Here is a 21,265-nt window from a genome sequence, read left to right as displayed (position 1 = left end):
AATTAATGGCGTGATGAATTTACTGTTGAAGCTCTCATTTTCTTTATAGGAGTTAGATGTATTATGGCCCCCTTGTATTACCTCCCCCTCCCTTCCAAAAAAAAACTAAAAAAACCCCCCAGATTCCTAGCAGTGTTTATATGCCAAGCTGTGTTCCATACTAGCCGGAGCAAACTGAAAGTAAAATTTACGACCAAAACACTTGTTCTTCCTGATTCGGTAAAGTCAAAATTTATGTGTTCATACACTTGTTTTTCTTGTTACGGTAAAGACTAAAAAGATGAATAACTATCTCCAATCAAATATTTAATGATGTGAGGACTGAGGACTAACCATCACAATCATTAAGTCAAAGAAGTGATGAAACTCAAGATGAAATAGGCAACAAATCTCCAGTCAACTCTTTAACTCCAAAAAAATCAATCAAACGCCTCAAAATATAATGCATTCATACTCACCAATCTGGTATAACCAATCTTCCGCAACTCCTCTCTCTCCTCCCTTCTCTCAACCATCATCACCATGAACTCCATCTTCATTTTTCCATTCACCACCACCATTTTAATTTTCTTCCATGTGTCATTCCTCCCATTTTATACATTTTCTGCCCCTATATCAATGGAGTTCATATACCCACCCTTCACTGCCTCAAATTACCAATACATAGACCACACCGGTGCATTTTTAGCTTCCCGCAACACTACTTTCAAAGCGACTATAATTAATCCGTACCCGGGTGCTCAGGTCACTAACTTTTACTTCGGTATCATCTACGTGCCATCTAATCAGCTCATCTGGTCAGCCAATCGGAACACGTCAATTTTAACTTCAGATAAACTCACTCTGACATCTACAGGCATCTCAATTACTCGTGAAAATGGTCAACTCGTTTGGTCAACGCCGCGGCTGAATGCATCAGTCGCGGCGTTGCAGCTTCTTGAATCGGGTAATCTAGTATTACTCGATAAGCTCAACCGTTCGTTATGGCAAAGTTTTGATTATCCGACTGACACAATTGTCATAGGACAAAAATTACCTGTCGCGGCATTTTTATCAAGTGCCGCAACGAGAAATAATTTATCCACGGGGAGTTATTTGTTTACGATAGTTGACAATGACGCGGTGCTCCAATGGAATGGACTTACTTATTGGAAATTATCAATGGATACATCCGCAATGGTAGACTCGAGTTCTTCCGTGGCCTATTTGATGTTGAATGAAAGTGGTCTATACTTAATTGGTGGTACTCAAAATGTGGTCGTAATTAGCCTAATTTTGAATAATTCTACGGCTTTTCGAATAGCACAATTGGATTATGAAGGAAGGTTTAATGTGAAAAGTTATTCTGATCAATGGACTCAAGAATTCACTGGACCAAGCGACGATTGTCAAATCGCAAACTATTGTGGTGGATATGGACTATGTACAAAAGCTGCTGCAGGGTCGAATGCTGGTACTTGTTCATGTCCCGCAGGCTTTCATTCCAATTCTGGGTCTGGGTCTGGGTTCAAAGGTTGTTCACCAACAAATCCTAGCTCACTTCCATCTCCTTGTGGTAATGGGGCAAGTCTCAATTCGTCGAAAATGATTACATATGTGAATCTTGGTAGTGGTGTCGATTATTTTGCAAATGAATTTTCAGCTCCTGCAACATTTGGCCAAGATTCATTTGCTTGTGCCAATAGTTGTTCTGGGAATTGTTCTTGCTTGGGCTATTTCTATGCACAATCTTCTGGTTATTGTTATCTACTTAATAATCAGTTAGGATCATTTTTCACTCCAGCAAATGGGATTGATCGAACGGGGTATATTAAGACCATAGCATCTTTGAATATCAACAGTGTTGTCGGTGGACAAAAGAGAAGAAGTCTTCCACTAGTTGCATTGGTGCTTATTCCATCGTCTGCAGTGTTTTTGTTGATATCATTTGTACTTATTGGGTTCATTAGATGGAGAAAAGCAGTGCATTCCAAAATGAAAAAGGTAAAGCTAGACCGGATGAGCTCTCATTCTTCAACTGAAATTGATGATTTCTCCATTCCAGGCTTACCAGTGAGATTTGAGTACGAAGAGCTTGATGTGGCGACTAATAAGTTTCAGTCTAAGATTGGCTCCGGCGGGTTTGGTGATGTCTATAAGGGAACTCTTCCTGATAAGACTATTGTGGCAGTGAAGAAACTAAGCAATATGAGCAACCAAGGGAAGAAAGAATTTTGTACTGAGATTGCAATAATTGGCAACACTCATCATGTTAACTTGGTCAGATTGAGAGGATTTTGTGCTCAAGGACGACAACGTCTGCTTGTGTATGAGTACATGAATCGTGGATCCCTGGACAGAACACTCTTTGGGGCAGGACCAGTTTTAGAATTGCAAGAAAGGTTCGACATAGCAATGGGAACAGCTCGTGGACTTGCGTACTTGCACAGTGGATGTGAACAAAAGATCATTCATTGCGATGTAAAGCCTGAGAACATACTCTTGAATGATCATTTCCAAGTTAAGATCTCCGATTTCGGACTTTCAAAGCTTTTGAGCCCTGAGCAATCTAGTCACTTTACCACATTGAGAGGGACACGCGGATATCTTGCACCAGAGTGGTTAACTAGCTCTGCAATCTCAGACAAGACCGATGTTTATAGCTTTGGGATGGTGCTACTGGAAATTGTTAGTGGAAGAAAGAACTGCTCTATGAAAACCCAAAGCCTTAGTACTGGCATTGACAATGATAGTGGTGGTAATTCATCACCATCTACAGTTGCAGTACCTGTTTACTTTCCTCTCTATGCATTGGAAATGCATGAACAAAGGAAGTATATAGAGCTTGCTGACCCAAAGCTCGAGAGGAGGGTGACGAGCGAGGAGATAGAGAAACTTGTGCGAGTGGCCTTGTGTTGTGTACATGAGGATCCAATGTTGAGACCAAGCATGGCAAATGTGGTGAGCATGTTGGAAGGGAAGATTCCTCTGGGTGTACCAAGAGTGGAAGGATTGAACTTCTTGCGATTCTATGGGCGGAGGTTCACTGAAGCTTCAACCATTGAAGGATGTAATATGGCGAATATGCTCATGTTGTTTCCAGACGCAAATGCATCTCAAAGCAGCAACACAACTGGCTCATACAGCTCCCTTTCCTACATATCTTCACAGCAGATCTCTGGTCCAAGATAGCGAAGGCAAATCAATAGCGCGTAGCATCCAAGTGTTTGAATTTTGTTTTTTAGGAGTTCCTTGAACCTTGTTGTAAATTCAATATTTATGTATGTACCATACTAAAGATTTGTGTTGTGAAATGAGTGAACCATGGTCTGACAAAAAAATAACCCTGTCCAACAACACAGAAGAAATTTTTAGCAGCTACGAGGATTTGTTTGGCAAGATGATTTGTATCAACCCTTTTATTCATGCTAGGTGTACATCTCATTAAGCCAGTGTCCGTAGTGCCTTTCTTTGGTGTATAGTGGATCATTCAGTCGTGGTCTCTTAAATTACGAATCGATCTATGACTCTTCGTATAGTACGGAGAATTTTGCACATCAATGGCTGGGTGATTTGTGTATTTATGGTTGGTTCGTAGGACTCAGTTAATCCGATACGTATAGCCTGTTGGTGAGGGCTTTCGCTGTGGTTTTACACTTCTACAAAAGTATCCAATAATTAATAGTGCTGAGAAACACTAGGACTTTCTGCTAGAGGTTGCCAACTTCAGCTGAAGTTTTCCTCCATCGTGCCAATCTGATTGCTAGGTTTTTTTCCTTGAAGCAACCAAACAATTCCTCGAAGTATGAACCGAATACATGTTTACTCTGCTATATTTGAATTTCTGTAGGACATGGCTGCTAAAATTTTCAGTTTTTTGCCAGTTTGTATTAGTTAGAGCATATTTAGGTGAGATATTATCCTAGTATCTTTTTTCATCTTCAGTAGAGACACATGTTGATGAAAACACAAAAAAAAACACCGAACCAAACACCAAATTAGCCAAAATTTGATTCTAGCTTTGGTGTTGTATCAAATCTCTCTCGCAAAACCGCGCGGTTTTTCGAACACCGCATGGGTTTGGACTAGACAGTGGGATTCTATGGTGCAGTTTTGCGAAAACGGCGCAAGAGATTTGGAGAGAGAAGAAATAAGAAAATTGATGTGCGACACACCACGCGGTTTCTGGAAAACTGCGTGGGCTTGAACTTTTAAGATGGGCTTCAGTGACGCGGTTTTGAGAAAGTCGCATGGGCTATATGGCGCGGTTTATCCAAAACCGCGTCATTTGATATCGAATATTTGATGTTTCTCCTGAAGTTGGTTAGTGTTTTTTGGTTTGGTGTTTGGTTTTGTTCAAAATTTTAGTGTTTTTCTGGTTTCTCTCCTAAAAATACTCTTAGGCATTATTTAAAAAACGAGGAAACATTTCACACTTTGGAGTCAACAATCTCTTAGAAATACACCCAGCAATACGAGCAAAAGTTCCTTTTTCTTTTTCCAAAAATACCAGCGGATTTGTTTAATAAAGACTGAACAAATTAACTACAATCCTATAGATTAGAGTATAAGACCAACCATGACGAGGACAATGTACCCAGGGGCGGACCCAACATTTCAACTCTCTCCGGGCTACTTGACTTGATTGATTCATCATATCCTCTAAGTGCACAACCTTGTAATACAAACCATCGGAGAGTCCGTAAAATAGTTTTCAACATAAACATATTTTTCACTACCTCTTGTTTGTATTGGGCATTTAAAAGATTACCAATATGCCGAGATGAATTCACTAGATCCTCACAAGCAGCTACAGCATAGATATGAGCGAAATAAGGGCCTCCAACATGTTGCAAAAATGCATATTTAACTCCATAATGAACTCTCTTCCAACTTCGAAATCCATTAACTACAAAATTAGAACGTCTATAACTAAAGACAAAACAAGGAAAACAAAAAACACTATCTTTTTCTTCAAAATATTCTAACCAAGGAAAATCGTCAAACCAATGACTATTAAAATACCGGTTTTGTTTTCCATCAATGGTGGGCGGATATTCGTTGAGTCTAAAATGAAGTTGCCCCAATGTAACATAAGCTCGTCGGATCTTGTCACGCTAATTAATAGGATATTCACTTATTTGACGGCGTAACCCCGGATCACGTACCAAAGAACTAGTAACACCGGTTTTGCTAGATTCAATCACTTGAGAGTTGGGACAAATTTGTTTAATGGGTTCAATCCCTTGAGGATTGGGACGAAGTTGTTCAATGGGCTCAACTCTTTGGAGTTTTGAACGACCTTGATCATCCTTTTCAATAGTTCTAGCAACATTGGATGTCTCGGTTTCTTTTGGTTTAAAGAATGAATCTATCTTTCGCACTCCCTTTGACATTTTAGACGTTTGAAACAACATTAAAATAAAAAAAGTAAAAAGACTCACACTTCGATTTTAACAAGCACCAAAATTCAAATCCAAATAAGAAAAATAGTACATCTCGACAAGACGACAAATTAACAGATAACATACAAAATTTCACAACCAGCGAACCATATCAACATTTCAATTTTTACATATCTAAAACCTACATTCCACCAAATCAAGCAATGCAATTTTAAAAAAATAACCAAAATCATTTCTTTCCACAATTTCACAAATCCACAATAAACAAACTAGCTTACACTAAAAAACTCACCTCTTAAAATTTTATGCTTCTTCCTCAGTTAACTAACCACCAAACAAATAAACAACACTTTACTAATCTTATCAGATGACTGCAAATAATCAAAACCAAAAACCAATTAACCATCAACATTTCATATTTTAAAAAACAAAGGAAAAGAAAAAAAAAATACATACATAATAAATTACTCGAGGAGAACGAATAGTAGAATGAGTGAAGAACATGGATTAGAATTAGGCAATTAAAGTTATTAGTGAGGAATGAAGAATCAAGAGATATCGCCAGGTTGTTCGTTTGTTTATCGACTGTATTTCTATTCTTTTGTTTGTCACTAGTTTCTTCTGTTTATCGCTGGGCTGGGCTTTAAATACATTATACACACTAAATTTTTTTTTGACCCAAACGGACCCCGAGCAAAAGCCTGGTGCAACCCTCTCCTGGGTCCGCCCCTGAATGTACCATGCATACAACACGCGTGTCCCTTTCGCTATAGTAACTGTAAACTAGTACGTCGTCTCAATCTTCAGCAGTCATGAATTCATGATTCTATACACTGACGACCTGTAATTTGTCATCTTAATTGAATAAGTAATGAAAAACGATTAAAAAGGGTATCGAACTTTATAAGTTTTGACAATATGGGGTCTAAATTTTTTTTTCGGTCAAATTGGAAACCAAACTTTTTAATTTTTATAATGTGGAAACATGTGTAACATGACATCTAAATTTCTCACATGGTGTTTCACAATTTGAATTAATTTCTATGGTCATGAGGTTGTAGCATGGATATACTTTGATAAAAAAAAAAAAGTGTATAACAATGTATGTAACTTGTGAATTATGAAACACAGAAATTTAGACTACATGTGTAACTAGTCCCTACATTGCAAAATTAAAAAGTTTAGCCCCCAATTTGACCAAAAAAAAAAAAGTTTAGTCCCTATATTGTCAAAACTTATAAAGTTCGATACCCTTTTTAGTCGTTTTTTGAATAAGTAAATGTCAAGATAAAATTCTCAGTTTCACACAAAATAAATAACTCATCACTTTTATTCTATACTAGAATTTAACCCGTGGCTATGCTACTCAAGTAATTATGAGTGTCTTTCACACTCAGCGTGTCAACACTAAAAATTACGGCTATGTTTGATATGAGCTGTGGCAAATACAAATTTTGTCACCATTTTCCATTGGCAAATTTGCTATGCGACAATTGCAAATAATTTGTGGCAAATTTTATTTGCCACTGTTTGATGATACTGTAGTAAATATCATTTGTCCTGATTCGCAACCATTTGCTGCTGTTTGATTGTCCAAATTTGTTGCGGCAAATATTTTATTTTTTTATTTTTTTGTGCTTTTAAAATATTTAAGATTTAAAAATTATAGCTACTCTTATTTGTAAATTTATTTTATTTGTATATGGTTTCACCAACAATAATCCTGCACAACTTTCAGTCCTTAAACATGAGAGCCAAAACGAACTTATATAGATTGACCAAAACAAAATCTTCTTCAAAAGTTCAAAATACATTACGAAGTGTGTATCAGAATAAACGTGCATCTCCATTTCGGTAAAAAAAAGGTCTAGTACAATGTACATTGCGTAATAATAGAGGCATTTACATACATAAATATTACTTTACATGGATACACCTTAATTATTTAAAATACAGTAGTTACAATGTAAACATAAAGCACAAATCACAGACCACGGAATTTGATCCATATTCTCAAGGATTTCTTACTATACGGTTGGGTAGGATGCCATCATCGCAATACCCCATATACCCTCTGCAGCGCCAATATCATGTTGCATTCTTATGTATCCATTCTCACCCCATGTAGTTCCCCAAGAGATCTTCACCAACCAATATTTAGTACCATCACTAGTGGTACGGTACCATAACCAATTGCGGACTGCACTATCACCACCCACTAGCACCTGCAACACCTATCACCACCCACTAGCACCTGCAACACCGTAGCACCACTCACCAACAAAGCAACACACAATAAGCAAAGACAAAGAAGACTTGCCATCCAAAGAAGAAGAAAGAACACAAAGAAGAAGCCAGCGAAAGCAAAGACAAACACATCACATCACATCACACAAAGATCACAACACAAAGACAAAGATCATCTGAAAAACAAACCGGAATCTCATCAAAAACCCACCGAGCACCATCCAAGAATCCACATTTTGAATACATTATCATAAGCGAAACTCTAATACTTACCTTTAATCCAATTCCACTTTGCATCGACAACCTATGGAGCTGCCTACCAATACAGACATCCCCAAGTTCTGAACTCGCCTAGAGACACTCCAGTACAAATTCATTTGGCCTCACTCCTTCCCACACCATCTTTTCGAGTAAATCCAATGCTTCAATGAAATTTCCAGTCTGGGCATAACTCGAAATCATAATCGACCAAGATCCCTCATCTCTTTCTGGCAGTAAATCAAACAAATTTTAAGCATGTTCTAATTTATCTTGTGTTATGTAAGATTTCATAAGCTTGTTGTTATTTAAAGTGTTGAGTGCAAATCAATGAAATAGCTCGCCCCTCCAAATTGATTAAAGAGAGATTATTGAGAGAGGAAGCAGAGAGAGAGAGAGAGAGAGAGACTGCGAACCAGAAAGGGGGAGAGAGTGAAATGTTATCAGGCTTTTTTTTTGTCATTTTTTATTGGTGGCAAATCACGGCAAATTTGTGTACAAAATTGTCGTGGCAAAATTTACTCACCTCCCCTCAGAGTAAATTTTGGCACCAAAATCATGGCAAATAACAACTTGTGGCAAATCCAAAAAAAATTTGTCATGATTTAAAAAACACCTCAAATAGTGGCAAACAAGTGAATAATGCCATTTATTTGCATTTGTCATGGCAAATGGGGCTATCAAACACAGCCCCATCTAGTCTTCGTGGAGGCAATAAAAAATTACATATGTTTCCAAATAATTGTACAAAATTGATCTAACTTGAATGACATTTTCACAATACCAATGTATAGTAACGTGATCTAGAAAATTACCCTTGTCTTCAACCTGAATGATTCTTGATTTTGTTTCTCACCATTTACTTTGTATCTAACAAAGTAATATAAAACCTTAGAATTCATTTCCTCTTTCTTCTTAGCTCACAAAGCTTTATGGATAACAACCGATAGAACTAAGTTATCTCAGCCCACCCCGAGAGCATTGATTCCTGAGGCATCTTAAGTCTCCAAATCTTAAGTAGCAAATCACTTTAACATGGATTATCATTTTCCTTTCTCTATCAAACACCTACCTGCACACTTGCACTGCAAATAAGATCAGCATATTTAACATTTGCTTATACGAATTGAAAGATAACATGTTGTAAAAAGTGAATACCATTGCCTATTCGTATCATGCTCCTGCAAAATTTTGAGTATCCACAAAATGTCTAAATGTCGAGATAAATATAATTAAGTATCCATATCCTTCAACACATAAAACCCAATTTCACAACGCTCAAATATTCAATTGATGCTAGTATAACTCAATGACACGCAAAGAGGCAAAATGCTGAATATTTGGCACCATCGAACATTCAGTTGTTGCAACCTTGGTTTTCCATATATTAATATATATAGACTTCAACTATTTGTTGCAAGCATAGTCTCCATTCCCCAAGAAACTAAAAAAAATTAGGGTTACTAACTACATAGACAATGTCACCTGCAAGATATGTAGAAAACAAAATTATATAAAATATTACATATTCATTTAATTTGTCATCACTCACGAATGCAGAATGGGGTGCCAATAAGTTTTAGAAAACACAATCTAAGAAAAAAAAATTAAAGATTCTTAACTGGATGGGTGACAAATAACAGAGCAACAATTGATCATGGTGATCAGGTGATGCCTATGATAGGCCTCTCATTACTGCGGTATCCAGACTTCCTTTTGAACCCCCACAGAGCCAGACCATAAGTGGTAATTAACCTAACTACCATTACCACCACTTGGGAATAGAATCCATCTACTGAGTCTGAATGAAGTCAAATTCTTTATTGCTACTTTTGTGGTTGTGCTTCCACCTGAGGCTATAAGAAGTAGTATTCTACAATCGAATGAAGATGCTTGGGTTCATGATGTTTCGGGTGGTGGTTTATGAACTTCTCATAGCTGCACTGAGTTAAAGCAATGTTGGAAACCAAAATACGGGTACCTCTCATACCATGTGTCCTGCTGAACATGAGTGTCCCAAAGGTTTCCATTTTGCTTTTTCCCCCATGCTTGTGCACCCAACCAGAGCCATTGTGACATTCCCCCCATGTACGGTTCCACCGCTCCCCATACTTTCCTTCCCACCACATCTCTCCTTGCTTAGCACCTTGGCTGTATTGATTGAAATTCTCATCCCACTTGTCACCCCATTTTGTCCATCCATCACCCTCTAAGCGCTCGGTTCACTTGTCAGTGTATTTTATAATTTATACAGCTACCGTGCCCATTGTACTTCTCTCCCCACCTGCAAAAATACAAATACGTTAACAATATTAACGTAAGCAGAAAACAAACATTGTATAGATTGTAGAGTTTTACAATTCATGTAAGAATAAAAGAAAAAAAAAACTTGATAAAATACCTCAACAAATGCAGCACGCTCAGTGGTAGAAGTAGTTTATGTCTTATCCATACTGAGGAGAAAATGGAAAACAATAAAAAAATTTATGAGAACATGACAGACTACAAAATATTGATAATCAATAACTTGTTGAGCAAAAAACAAAATAAATATGACTGCATCGAATACTAATCACTAACAACAGATTCAAGGGCCATATTTTGGGGAATGTTAACTTGCTTCACTTTTTTTTTCTTTCCTATGAACATAGATACTATTAATCCGAAACCAAAAACAATCTATCTAATCAATAAGTAAAAAGAATTTCTGAAGTAACGGTTTCCATTCCATAAGTTATTTTGATGTTTCAGGCTTATCAATTGAAGTATTCTCTTATATGGTTCCAGTGTTTATACAGGTGTACAGTGCCGCTCAACAACACAAATTCTATGTGTGCGAAGGGAAAAATTAATTGCTTGGTATTTGCTTAGTCAAATAAGCCAGCCAATGTTGATAACTTTCCCTAATAAGCATTGATAACGAAGAATTCTTAAATAAGTTAGTAGTAATTCCAAAACCCTTCGTGTTTAGTTATATGAGTTTATAGTAAGTGTTGGGAGAAGAAAGTAATCTGTGAGGAGGTGCATGTTGGGCAGTCTGGAAAAGGCTATGGAGAGTTTGTCGATAAAAAAGCTATGAGGATTAATATTATCTATGTTAGAATTTAGATAACTTCGAATAAATTTAGATAAGTTTCGTAAATTCTATAAAACTAGAGGATTCAATTCAATTTAGTTGTATATTTACTTGATTGAATTCTAAAGGGGTTACAAGTGTTTATATAGAGGTTACAAAACAAATAAACAAAACAGTCGGTGGCTTGAGAAACACGGGGTGCGGGTCGCACTCTGTTTGTGCTGGAGGAGAGCGCAGGTCGCACAGCTACTGGACCTCGGTCATGCCTGATGAGGCGCAAGTCGCACTCCATCATTACTTTATCTGAGCGTGGGTCGCGCTCTATACATGAAAGATAACATACAACTTTCTACACTCCCCCTCAAGTTGGTGCATAGATGTCAATCATGCCCAACTTGTCAACTAAGTTGTCAAACACCTTGTGGGATATACCTTTGGTAAGAACATCAGCTAATTGTTCCTCTGAGGTTACGAACGGAAAATGAATAACCTTCCTATCAAGATTTTCTTTAATAAAATGACGATCAACCTCCACATGCTTTGTTCGATCATGCTGAACTAGGTTATGTGCAATTTGAATGGCGGCTTGATTATCGCAATGTAAATACATAGGCTTTTGAAGCTTGAAGCCCAATTCCATCAAGACAGTACGGATCCATAACAATTCACATACTCCATGTGTCATACCTCGAAATTCAGCTTCTGCACTCGATCTGGTAACAACTTTCTGCTTCTTGCTACGCCAAGTTACAAGATTTCCACCGACAAAAGTGAAATATCCTGATGTAGAATGTCTATCAGTTTTATCACCAGCCCAATCTGCATTTGTGTATCCGACAATGTCCAATACATCATACTTTCCAAATAGTAAACCATTGCCAGGTGCCTTCTTCAAATACTTCAAGATATGAGAGACTGCATCCATATGTTCTTCACTAGGACAATGCATAAACTGACTAACCACACTCACAACATAAGCAATATCAGGTCTACTATGAGAGAGATAAATTAACCTTCCTACAAAACGCTAATACATTCTTTTATTAATAGGAACTTGATCAGGATGAATTGCGAGTCCATGATTAATCTCAATGGGTGTCTCCATTGGTTTGCAATCCAACATTCCTGTTTCAACAGGCAAATCTAGGACATACTTCCTCTGTGAGAGTGAAATCCCCTTTTTAGACCTTGCAACTTGAATACCCAGAAAATACTTCAGTTGTCCTAGATCCTTCATTTCAAATTCTTCCGACAAATACTTTTGCAATTCATTTATTTCCTTCGGATCATCCCCTGTAACGATCATGTCATCAACATACACAATTAGAGCTGTAATCTTACCATCCTTGTGTTTGGTAAACAAGGTATGGTCAGAATTGCTCTGTTTGTACCCAAAAACTTTCATTGACTGTGTAAGTCTTCCAAACCAAGCTCTTGGAGACTGTTTCAGGCCATACAAAGCTTTCTTCAGTTTACACACCTTCCCAACATCTTCGGGATGGTTCTTCAAACCTGGAGGCATATCTATGTATACTTCTTCCTCCAAATTCCCATTTAGGAATGCATTCTTCACATCAAGCTGGTGTAAGGGCCAATCTTTATTTGCTGCAAGCAAAATTAAAATTCGGGCCATATTGATTTTTGCCACAGGTGTGAAAGTCTCCTCATAATCAATTCCATAATGTTGTGTGTATCCCTTGGCAACCAATCTCGCCTTATATCTATTAATAGTTCCATCTGCATTAAGCTTCACAGTAAACACCCAACGACATCCAACAATCTTCATTCCAACAGGCATATCAACTACCTCCCATGTTACATTCTTTTGAAGGGCTTCCAATTCTTCATTCATTGCTTTCTTCCATTTTGGATCATTCAAAGCATCCTGCACATTACTAGGAATAGATACAGTAGATAATTGATTTATAACAAGTGCATGTGACTCAGAAAGGCTATGGTTAGACATAGAGTTAGCTATATGATATTTGGCATTGTCTTTGATGTCTGGTTCATATTGTTTCTTAGGAACTCCCTTACTAGCTCTTTGTGATTGTCTAGGTTCAAGACTTTCTAACCAAACAGATTCATTAAAGGTTATAGGAGGTACCTGAGGTGGATCATGCTGATCGAGATCTTCAATTATTGATGTAGAAGGGAAAATTTCGTGTACTACCGTTTCAGATACATCTGGCTCGTGTGTTACAGTTTCAGATACATCTGGATCATGTGCTTCTGTCTCTACTACTACAGGATCAATTTCTGCTTCAAGAACTTCAAATCGTTCCTCCAAGTGTTCCAATTCCCCAAAGACATCAGGATTCCCTTCACCGTCACTCTCCCCCTGAAGGGAAGACTAGGAAACTCCCCCTGAGTAATACGGGTCGGATTCATGGAATGAGACATCAAGAGATATATGCATCTTGTCAGTAATGGGATCATAACACCTATACCCTTTCTGAAACTCTGCATAACCCACAAAAATACACTTCTTCACACGAGGATCAAGTTTACTTCATTCTGGTTGTGGGATATGGACATAAGTTGTACATCCAAACACCCGAGGCTCCAAGTTAGGCATGGATGGGATGGACAAAAGTGTATGGATTTTCTGATAAGGATTATGTAACTCAATTACTCGTGAGGGAGTACGGTTTATAACATAGGCTGCTGATTTCACTGCTTCACCCCAATAGGATCGAGGTACATTCATGCCAAACAAGGAAGCACGAACAACTTCTAACTACTGCCTATTCTTCCGTTCTACTAAACTATTTTGTTGAAAATTTTAATGGAGGTTTGATGACGAATTCCAATTGACCGACAAAATTCACACATGAGGCCATTCACAAATTCACCACCATTATCAGACTGAAAGACCCTGATAGATTGTTGATACTGTGTCGCCACCATTTTGTAAAAAAACAGTAAACATCCCATATACATCACTTTTGTGTTTCAGTAATGACACCCAAGTCATGCAAGTGCAATCATCAATAAAGGTCACATAATAACAAACTCCAGAAAATGAAGAAACTTTGGCAGGAAACATCAGAGTGAATTTGCATAAAAGAAACAGGACATCTATTAATACTTGGTGAATAAGAAATACGGTGGCTCTTGGCCAGTTCACAAATGTCACAATGAAACTCAGAATCACTAACAACTGAAAATAACTGAGGTTGCAACCTCTTAAGATAACTAAACGAAAGATGACCTAACCGACGATGCCATAACCACACAACTTCTTTTGTATTCTCGACCTTATTGACCTGATTAGCTTGCCCCAGAGAATTCTTCTGTTTCTCTCAAGTTTCTGTCAAATCCAGATAGTACAGTTTCCCCATTCTAACACCATAACCAAGGACTTATTGTATCAGAATGTCCTGAAAAACACAGAAGGATGGATAGAACGTCACAGTACATGCAAGTGCTAGAATGATTTGACAAACAGACAATAGGTTATAAGCAAGGAATGGAACAACTAAGACAGATTCAAGAGTGAGGGTTTTAGATAACATAATAGAACCTTCTCCGCTAACCGGAGTTGGAGTACCATCTGCAGTAGAAACAGTGGTTTGAGGTGAAAATCTAAGACTTTCCACAATGCTAGGGTCATTTGTTATATGGTCAGATGCACCTGAATCAATTATCCATGTACTATTCGAAATAACCTTACCATTCATATCTTATTGAGTTACGTACATTAGCCGAAACGTGGTCTGGATGTTCATGGATAGCATTAGCAATGGCAGCCTTGCTTATATTCTTTCGTGGCCTCTTTGTGAAGTCCCACCAATCAGGGTAGCAAATCACTTCATAACATCTCTCCTTACTATGACCCAATTCTCCACAAACACTGCACGTTTTATCTGCATAAGGATTGGATTTACCTTTAGGATGGCGTGAAGGACCAGAGAAACCGGGTGGAGTACTGGTCTTGCTATGAACAACCAAGACAGAGGATTCACTGGATACAGAGTGCCCCATAGCCTGTTTCTCTGATTGCACCTTGCGAACGTAAGCATAGCTTTGTTCCAAGGAAAATTTAGGCTCCTTGCGAAGAATCTCTCCACGCACCTGATCATACTCCGAATCCAATCCACGCAAAAACATATGAACCCGCAATCAGGACATTGTTGACGTCTCATGAACTACAACTGCAACATTGCTATTCTGGGATGTCACCCTTTGATCAATCTCCTGGAACATGGTCACCAATTCGTTGTAATAGGAAGGAATAAGTCTCCCATTTTGCTTTGCTTCAAAGCACTTCGTATTCAATTCAAAAATTCGAGTTTCATCAGAGTCATCATAGAAGGTCTTCTCCAATTCTCCCAAATGTCTCTTGCAGTAGGAAGACGAATATATCGATTCATAAGAGAAATCTCCATAGAATCAATAAGCCAATTTTTCACCTTTTCATTATCTGTTGCCCAAACTTCATATTCGGGCGAATTCATATCCGGTTCAACCTTTGTACCTGTCAAAAAACCAATCTTTCCCCTTGCTCCAATACGCATCGGCATGAGAGGAGCCTATATGCTATAGTTGAACTCATCTAATGAAAGAGTTTTTGGGAACGCGGAGTGGTCTTGTGGGGTGTAGTGGTGATGAATGACGTTTGAAGAATTGTTGTCAGATTCAGCCATTGTAGGGGGAAAAAAACGAAAAATTTGGGTTTGAGATTTAGGTTTTGGAAAAAATTGGGTTTGAGATTCAAGGATTCAAGGTTGTAATACATAGCGGATTTTAATGGTTTGGCCCCGATACCATATAGAACTAGAGGATTCAATTCAATTTAGTTATATATTTACTTGATTGAATTCTAAAAGGGTTACAAGTGTTTATATATAGGTTACAAAATAAAGAAACAAAACAGTCGGTGGCTTGAGAAACACGGGGCGCGGGTCGCGCTCTGTTTGTGCTAAAGGAGAGCGCAGGTCGCACTCTAGCTACTGGACCTTGGTCATGCCTGAGGCGCAGGTCGCCCTCCATCATTACTTTATTTGAACACGGGTCGCGCTCTATACATGAAAGATAACATATAACTTTCTACAAATTCTAGATAAAAACCAAACTGTTTTATTATATAGATGTTTGCCGATCGTATTATATACAAGAACTATCGTCCATAAATGGACGGTAAAGATCATCTCATAACATCCAAATCCTCCATGTATTCTGTGATTCTGTCTGAAAACTATATTACATAAGAATCTAAACTAAATAAATCATGTGGGATTGTGGGATCGTTTTTATTTGAACTAACTATATTACTCCACAAAACGTCTAAGTGAAAGGCCGATCAAGGTAGACCCAAGCAAAACGTGATCATTCTATTTCCACGGAATCATGGCTGTAGGAATCATCAAGACCGTCAACCAGAGAATCTTGCCAGGTAGAAGTGAATAAGCTGGAACAGAAACAGAAAGAAGAAAATGAGACTCTTATTATTCAAGATGTGAATTGGTTCGTATCTTTAAGATTAGTCTCATGCGACGCCCTATGTCTTGTGTACTCAAAACACGAGTTATAAACAGATTCACTTACCATGGTTAGCTGAAGCGCCGTTAGGAGATGCAGTCTTGTTTTGCACAGTGATCCCGAGGCTAGCGCAATCCATCCCAAGTGAACCTTAAGACCACAAGAAGTATGTTAGTTGTTCTACATGAGACAACTTAAAACTTTACTGCCTGGTTACGGTGTTCTTACATTGACTAAAACAGGGGAGTGCAGTGTCATTCAAGAGATTAGCATAACCTTCTTGGCATTCACATTTATACCCAAATGTATCTGACTTCTTGCATGAACCTTCTCCACAATATGCCCAGTTACATGCTATATAAATCACAACATATATTAGTTATACAAATTCAAGACATTAAACAAATATAATGATTATAAGAACGATAGTTACGATCTAAGAAGGAACTGTTCTTAGGAGGATCTTTGATCTGTGGGCTAGGGGACGGAGCTTTGGTGCAAGAATAGTCCAAAGTGCCTGCAGAAACACAGATGGTATCAATTACCATTTACCAGCCAGATGATTAAGTAAAATGATTGGTGTTCAGTGCAATACCAAAAAATTAAGTAAACTCCAAGATTAATGGTCGTTGCTTCGGGGCATGGATCCAAATGTTTTCCAGTTTGGACCAACCCCAATACGAACCTTCCAATTCATATTTTAGTCCGACTCAAAAAATAAATAAATAAATAAATAAAAAGAAAAATAAAGTTTAGCACAGCTAAGCTATCTAATATTTGAAGTCAGCCTATATTCCTAAAAAAATAAAAATAAAAAGTCAGCGTATATCAGGGTATACATTTCTTGAAAATTTGGGCAACTTTGACAACAGACATATTCGCCAAATTTCTTCATGTGATTAGTTCTCATTGCCGACTTGTAATAAATTTTGGTAGGTTTTCTCATTTTCACACGAAGACTATAAAGGAACAATGCACAAAATAATGTACAACATGGTAAATGAGTGTGTCTAAATGTGTTCAACCGTTATCCATCACCCTTTAACCTCTTTCGGCAAACTTACCCCTAAATAAATTTGGAATTAAATTTTTGCAATGTTTTCCCATTATTAAAAGTGTTTCAGCCAATAAATTTTCTAAAATCCACTCCTACCCCAATTAAATGAGCCAATTAGGATTTTCCCCCACTACATAGAAAATTGGAATCTCCTCTTAAATATACAAAAAAAAAAAAAAAAAAAAAAAAAAAAAATAATAATCAAATTGGATTGACCGTTTTTTTTTTTGTGTATATTTGGGAAAAGAAGAGATCCTAATTTCCCATCTAGTAGGAGAAAATTCTAATTGGCTCATCTAGTAGGAGTAATACTCGTTAACCCTACTATTTTGGGGAATAATGAATAGTTAACTAGTTAACAAAAGGTGGGAAAACATAAACAAACTGTTCTTATCATATTATCATTAGAGTACTCTTATAATTATACTATTTTTCCTAGCACGTGTTCCCTCCAAGACATTGACCTGTTCTCAGCCTTTTCTGATCTCTGTATTGATTTTTAATCTGATATGGCTTGATTCATTTGTGTAAATCAATAAATGTGTCGCACACCAATAGTACATAACCTGTTTATTGATTTTATCATAAAATAGGGATTCAATCATTCTCAGCCTTTTCTGATCTCTGTATTGATTTTTAATCTGATATGGCTTGATTCATTTATGTGTAAATCAATAAAAGTGTCGCACACCAATAGTACATAACCTGTTTATTGATTTTATCATAAAATAGGGATTCAATTAGGTAGACTTTACAAAAGTATGATCATAACAAAGTAACTCATCAAAGCATAGTACAAAATATCAGGATATGAGTATTTATTGATATTCAATTTCTCGATATGTATCGTGGATATATCATTTTTTTTAGAGATATTTGATATTGTTTCACATGCAAATATCGTGGATATATCCAAACTATCGACAAATATCATAGATATTATGGATATTTCTTGATATATCATAATACATTATTTATATTTATTTGAAATATAATGGTAAAGATTAAATAAAATTGTTACATACACAAAATATCATCAAATATCACAAAATATCACAAATATCATCAAAATATTGCTGATATTTGCACTCGTATATATCTCTAAACATATCGTGATATTTATATATCTTTCTCTAAAATCTCGATAGATATCGATAAATATAAAACAACCCATATGGACCTGACATTTGATAAAATATGATATGTTCTGACATCATATCTGTGTGTTTCTAAGCTAGGTATGTGCCAAGTCTTCCAGAATATTAAGAGGTATATCCGTGTTTGTATAGGGATCCCATATGTATGGGCTCAAATACTGAATTAAAAATTGTATACAAAAGTAACAATTCATGTGTACCTTGTGCTGGGAAATATATAGCCTTTTGACCCTTTCCTAAAAGAGTCTGGCTAACCCAGTAACCGTGTAACTCCAAACACCATGTGTCCTCACTTAACAACGTAAGTTAATTTCCGTTTGTTTATTTTTCTATTTTTCTTATTCTTTTCTTTACTCTCCACCAAAGTCCCAGGAAACTTAAAAAGGAAACCCAAAAAAACCGGCTGGACTTCCTTTTCTGAAATATCCATGAAATAAAATAAAATAAAAAGAGAACAGATAATATATGTGAAAACTTTCTTTTTTCTTTGCTTATTTAAAGAGTATGCCCAAAAGGCAGAAGAGATTGGTTGTTGGGTTCTTTGCTGAATCCTTTTACCCTCTTCTTTTTAATCTCTTTGGGTGTTGCCGTCAAATAATCAAATAATCTTGTGGAGTACGAAGTTTTGGTATACTTCAATATTTGATCTCTCTCCAAAAAAAAGTGTGAATATTGAATATTGACAACAAAAAGAAGATAATGGGTGGGTGAAAAAAACAACGTGGAGTTGTTTAATATTTTTTCATATAAAAAAAAACAAAACAAAAAACGGAAGTTAAGTTGCTCTGTTAAGTGTGGACAAGTGGTGCCTGATATTACACGGTTACTGGGTTCCCATCCCAGTAACCGGTTATTGCATACCCGGACTCTTCCTAAAAATCAATTGATCCTTCATAAAATAATTTGACGTGCAAAATGTTGAAATTTCGATTCACAAAATCTCAGCATAAGGCATCGCATTTTGGCCACTGGATCGACAGAATACATTTTCTTCTGTTGGGCGAGTCATAAGTTTCGAGAATGATTTTACTGACGATACTTGATATTTCAAGGCATTTTGTTTTGTCGACTTGTTAAAACGTGTGACTGAATGAGTAAAATGTTTTTGCTAAAGCTAGTAAGCTACTCGATCCGATATCATTGCCATCAATCTTGTTTCTCAACTAATCCAAAACCGAATAATGTCCACTCATTTAAGTGTTCAACAAACCCAACAATCCAACCAAAAAGACTATAACAACCTCATGGACTATCATAAGGTTATAAAATGATGCAAGCAAAGTAAGGGTATTTAGGGTATTCACAACAAAGATAAAGAGAAAGAAAGTAAAAAAACACTTCGGAAAAAATGGAAGCAAAGAACTTACAATTTGGAATAACGCAAGGAAGAAATTTGAAATGTTTCTGGGCATCTGCAGTAGTCTGCTTCCATCCTTGATCACATTCACACATATAACCAAGACTAAAATTTGTGGAAACTTTGCATTTCCCTTTCCCACATAGCACTTCTTTGCACACTTTATCTGTTCACACCACACCAATGATCAGAAGTGTAGAAAAATACCTGCAAATTTAGGAAACAACATATGACAGAATCAATATTTCAAATAGTAAAGTATGGTGTTAAAGGGTTTTTGTACCTATGAAAGGAGAAAGAATGGGTGCTAAAATGTCTGCTGAAGTGGTAAGTTGTAAAAGGACCGAAAATGAAAGAATGGTAATGATAACTGAAGACATCTTTGCTAGGTAGGGAGAATAGATAGAGTTGAAGAGAAGGTAAGAAGGTGAGTATTTATTTAATGGTGAAACGAAGAGTTTGAAAATTCGTTTTTCTTAATAGAATTTTAAGTACATGGAGTTAAAGCTGGGTTGTTGGGAGAGTCTGAGAAGAGATTCAGGTGCATATTATCGTTGATTATTATGGAGTAATAAATAGGTTGATCTCACGACTCCATAAGGTCAATATGTCTCCATGTCCATGCTCTAGAACAAGTCATTTGTCCAACTTCTGGCCCCATGTGGCCGTGTATCTTGAGTTATTAGTTACGCTTATCTGGTTGAAGCCAACATCAGATTTAGGATTGATGACGAGTGGAGCCAAAGAAGCTTCTTCCATAGGCGAGAAAATTTCTATCTAACAAAATAGAAAAGTGTAGGCCCAAAATGCCCAATCTAATAATGGTAGGTAATCATTCTTACCAAAATATGACTGGGCTGATCCAAGTATTTGGAGGAATTGTGTAATTTTATTAAGTACAATCAATACTATGAGATCTATCCAAAAATCAGCCAAAATTCAATAATTGGCGCTAGGCTTATCAAATATTGGGCTAGCCCATAAACTGTTGGGCTTCCAAATTTGATATAGTACTGCACAATTATTGGCGGACACAATTGATGCTATTGGGCTTATGGATAATAGGCAATTGGGTTGGCTTATGCTTGGCGCGTGACGGCATATACCAATTGTTTTGAGTCGAAGGCGTGGCGTGTTATTTTGAGAGTTGTCGGGTAGCACCGCAGGCGCATCGAGATCTCGCGGGCTGCAGTCATATAGGCATACCCTAGTACAATACAAAACCAAACACATGCTTTGATTTGT

General features: G+C 37.0%; 1 protein-coding gene and 1 pseudogene across 2 annotated transcripts; one reads left to right on the top strand and one right to left on the bottom strand.

Moving 5' to 3' along the window:
• Positions 1-372: 372 nt before the first annotated feature.
• On the top strand, positions 373-3,534 carry LOC147518343 (G-type lectin S-receptor-like serine/threonine-protein kinase At5g35370 pseudogene; annotated as a pseudogene). Its single transcript, XR_015211769.1, has one exon. The product of XR_015211769.1 is annotated as a G-type lectin S-receptor-like serine/threonine-protein kinase At5g35370 pseudogene (transcript).
• A 12,490-nt stretch (positions 3,535-16,024) lies between these two features.
• Positions 16,025-20,728, bottom strand: LOC147518342 (neurogenic locus notch-like protein). Its single transcript, XM_086590203.1, has 6 exons — positions 20,304-20,728; positions 20,031-20,186; positions 16,883-16,966; positions 16,678-16,803; positions 16,516-16,599; positions 16,025-16,378 (listed from the first exon to the last, which is right to left on the bottom strand). Exons 1-6 carry the CDS (start codon positions 20,398-20,400, stop codon positions 16,302-16,304), a joined length of 624 nt encoding a protein of 207 aa, XP_086446329.1. The 5' UTR covers positions 20,401-20,728; the 3' UTR covers positions 16,025-16,301.
• Positions 20,729-21,265: the final 537 nt, after the last annotated feature.

The sequence above is a fragment of the Coptis chinensis genome, chromosome 2, assembly GCF_015680905.1.
Source record: "Coptis chinensis isolate HL-2020 chromosome 2, ASM1568090v1, whole genome shotgun sequence".
NCBI lineage: Eukaryota > Viridiplantae > Streptophyta > Magnoliopsida > Ranunculales > Ranunculaceae > Coptis > Coptis chinensis.
The sequence above is the reverse complement of the archived record's forward strand: the minus strand, read 5'-3'. Positions and strand labels throughout refer to the sequence as shown.

Bases quoted from the DNA above. Each gene is read 5' to 3' on its own strand.
- LOC147518342 (XM_086590203.1), bottom strand. From the start codon at position 20,400: ATGTCTTCAGTTATCATTACCATTCTTTCATTTTCGGTCCTTTTACAA. The intron at 16,804-16,882 runs GTAACTATCGTT...TGATTTATATAG, and splicing joins GAACAGTTCCTTCTTAGATC to CATGTAACTGGGCATATTGT. The intron at 16,379-16,515 runs GTAAGTGAATCT...TTTCTGTTCCAG, and splicing joins CGGCGCTTCAGCTAACCATG to CTTATTCACTTCTACCTGGC.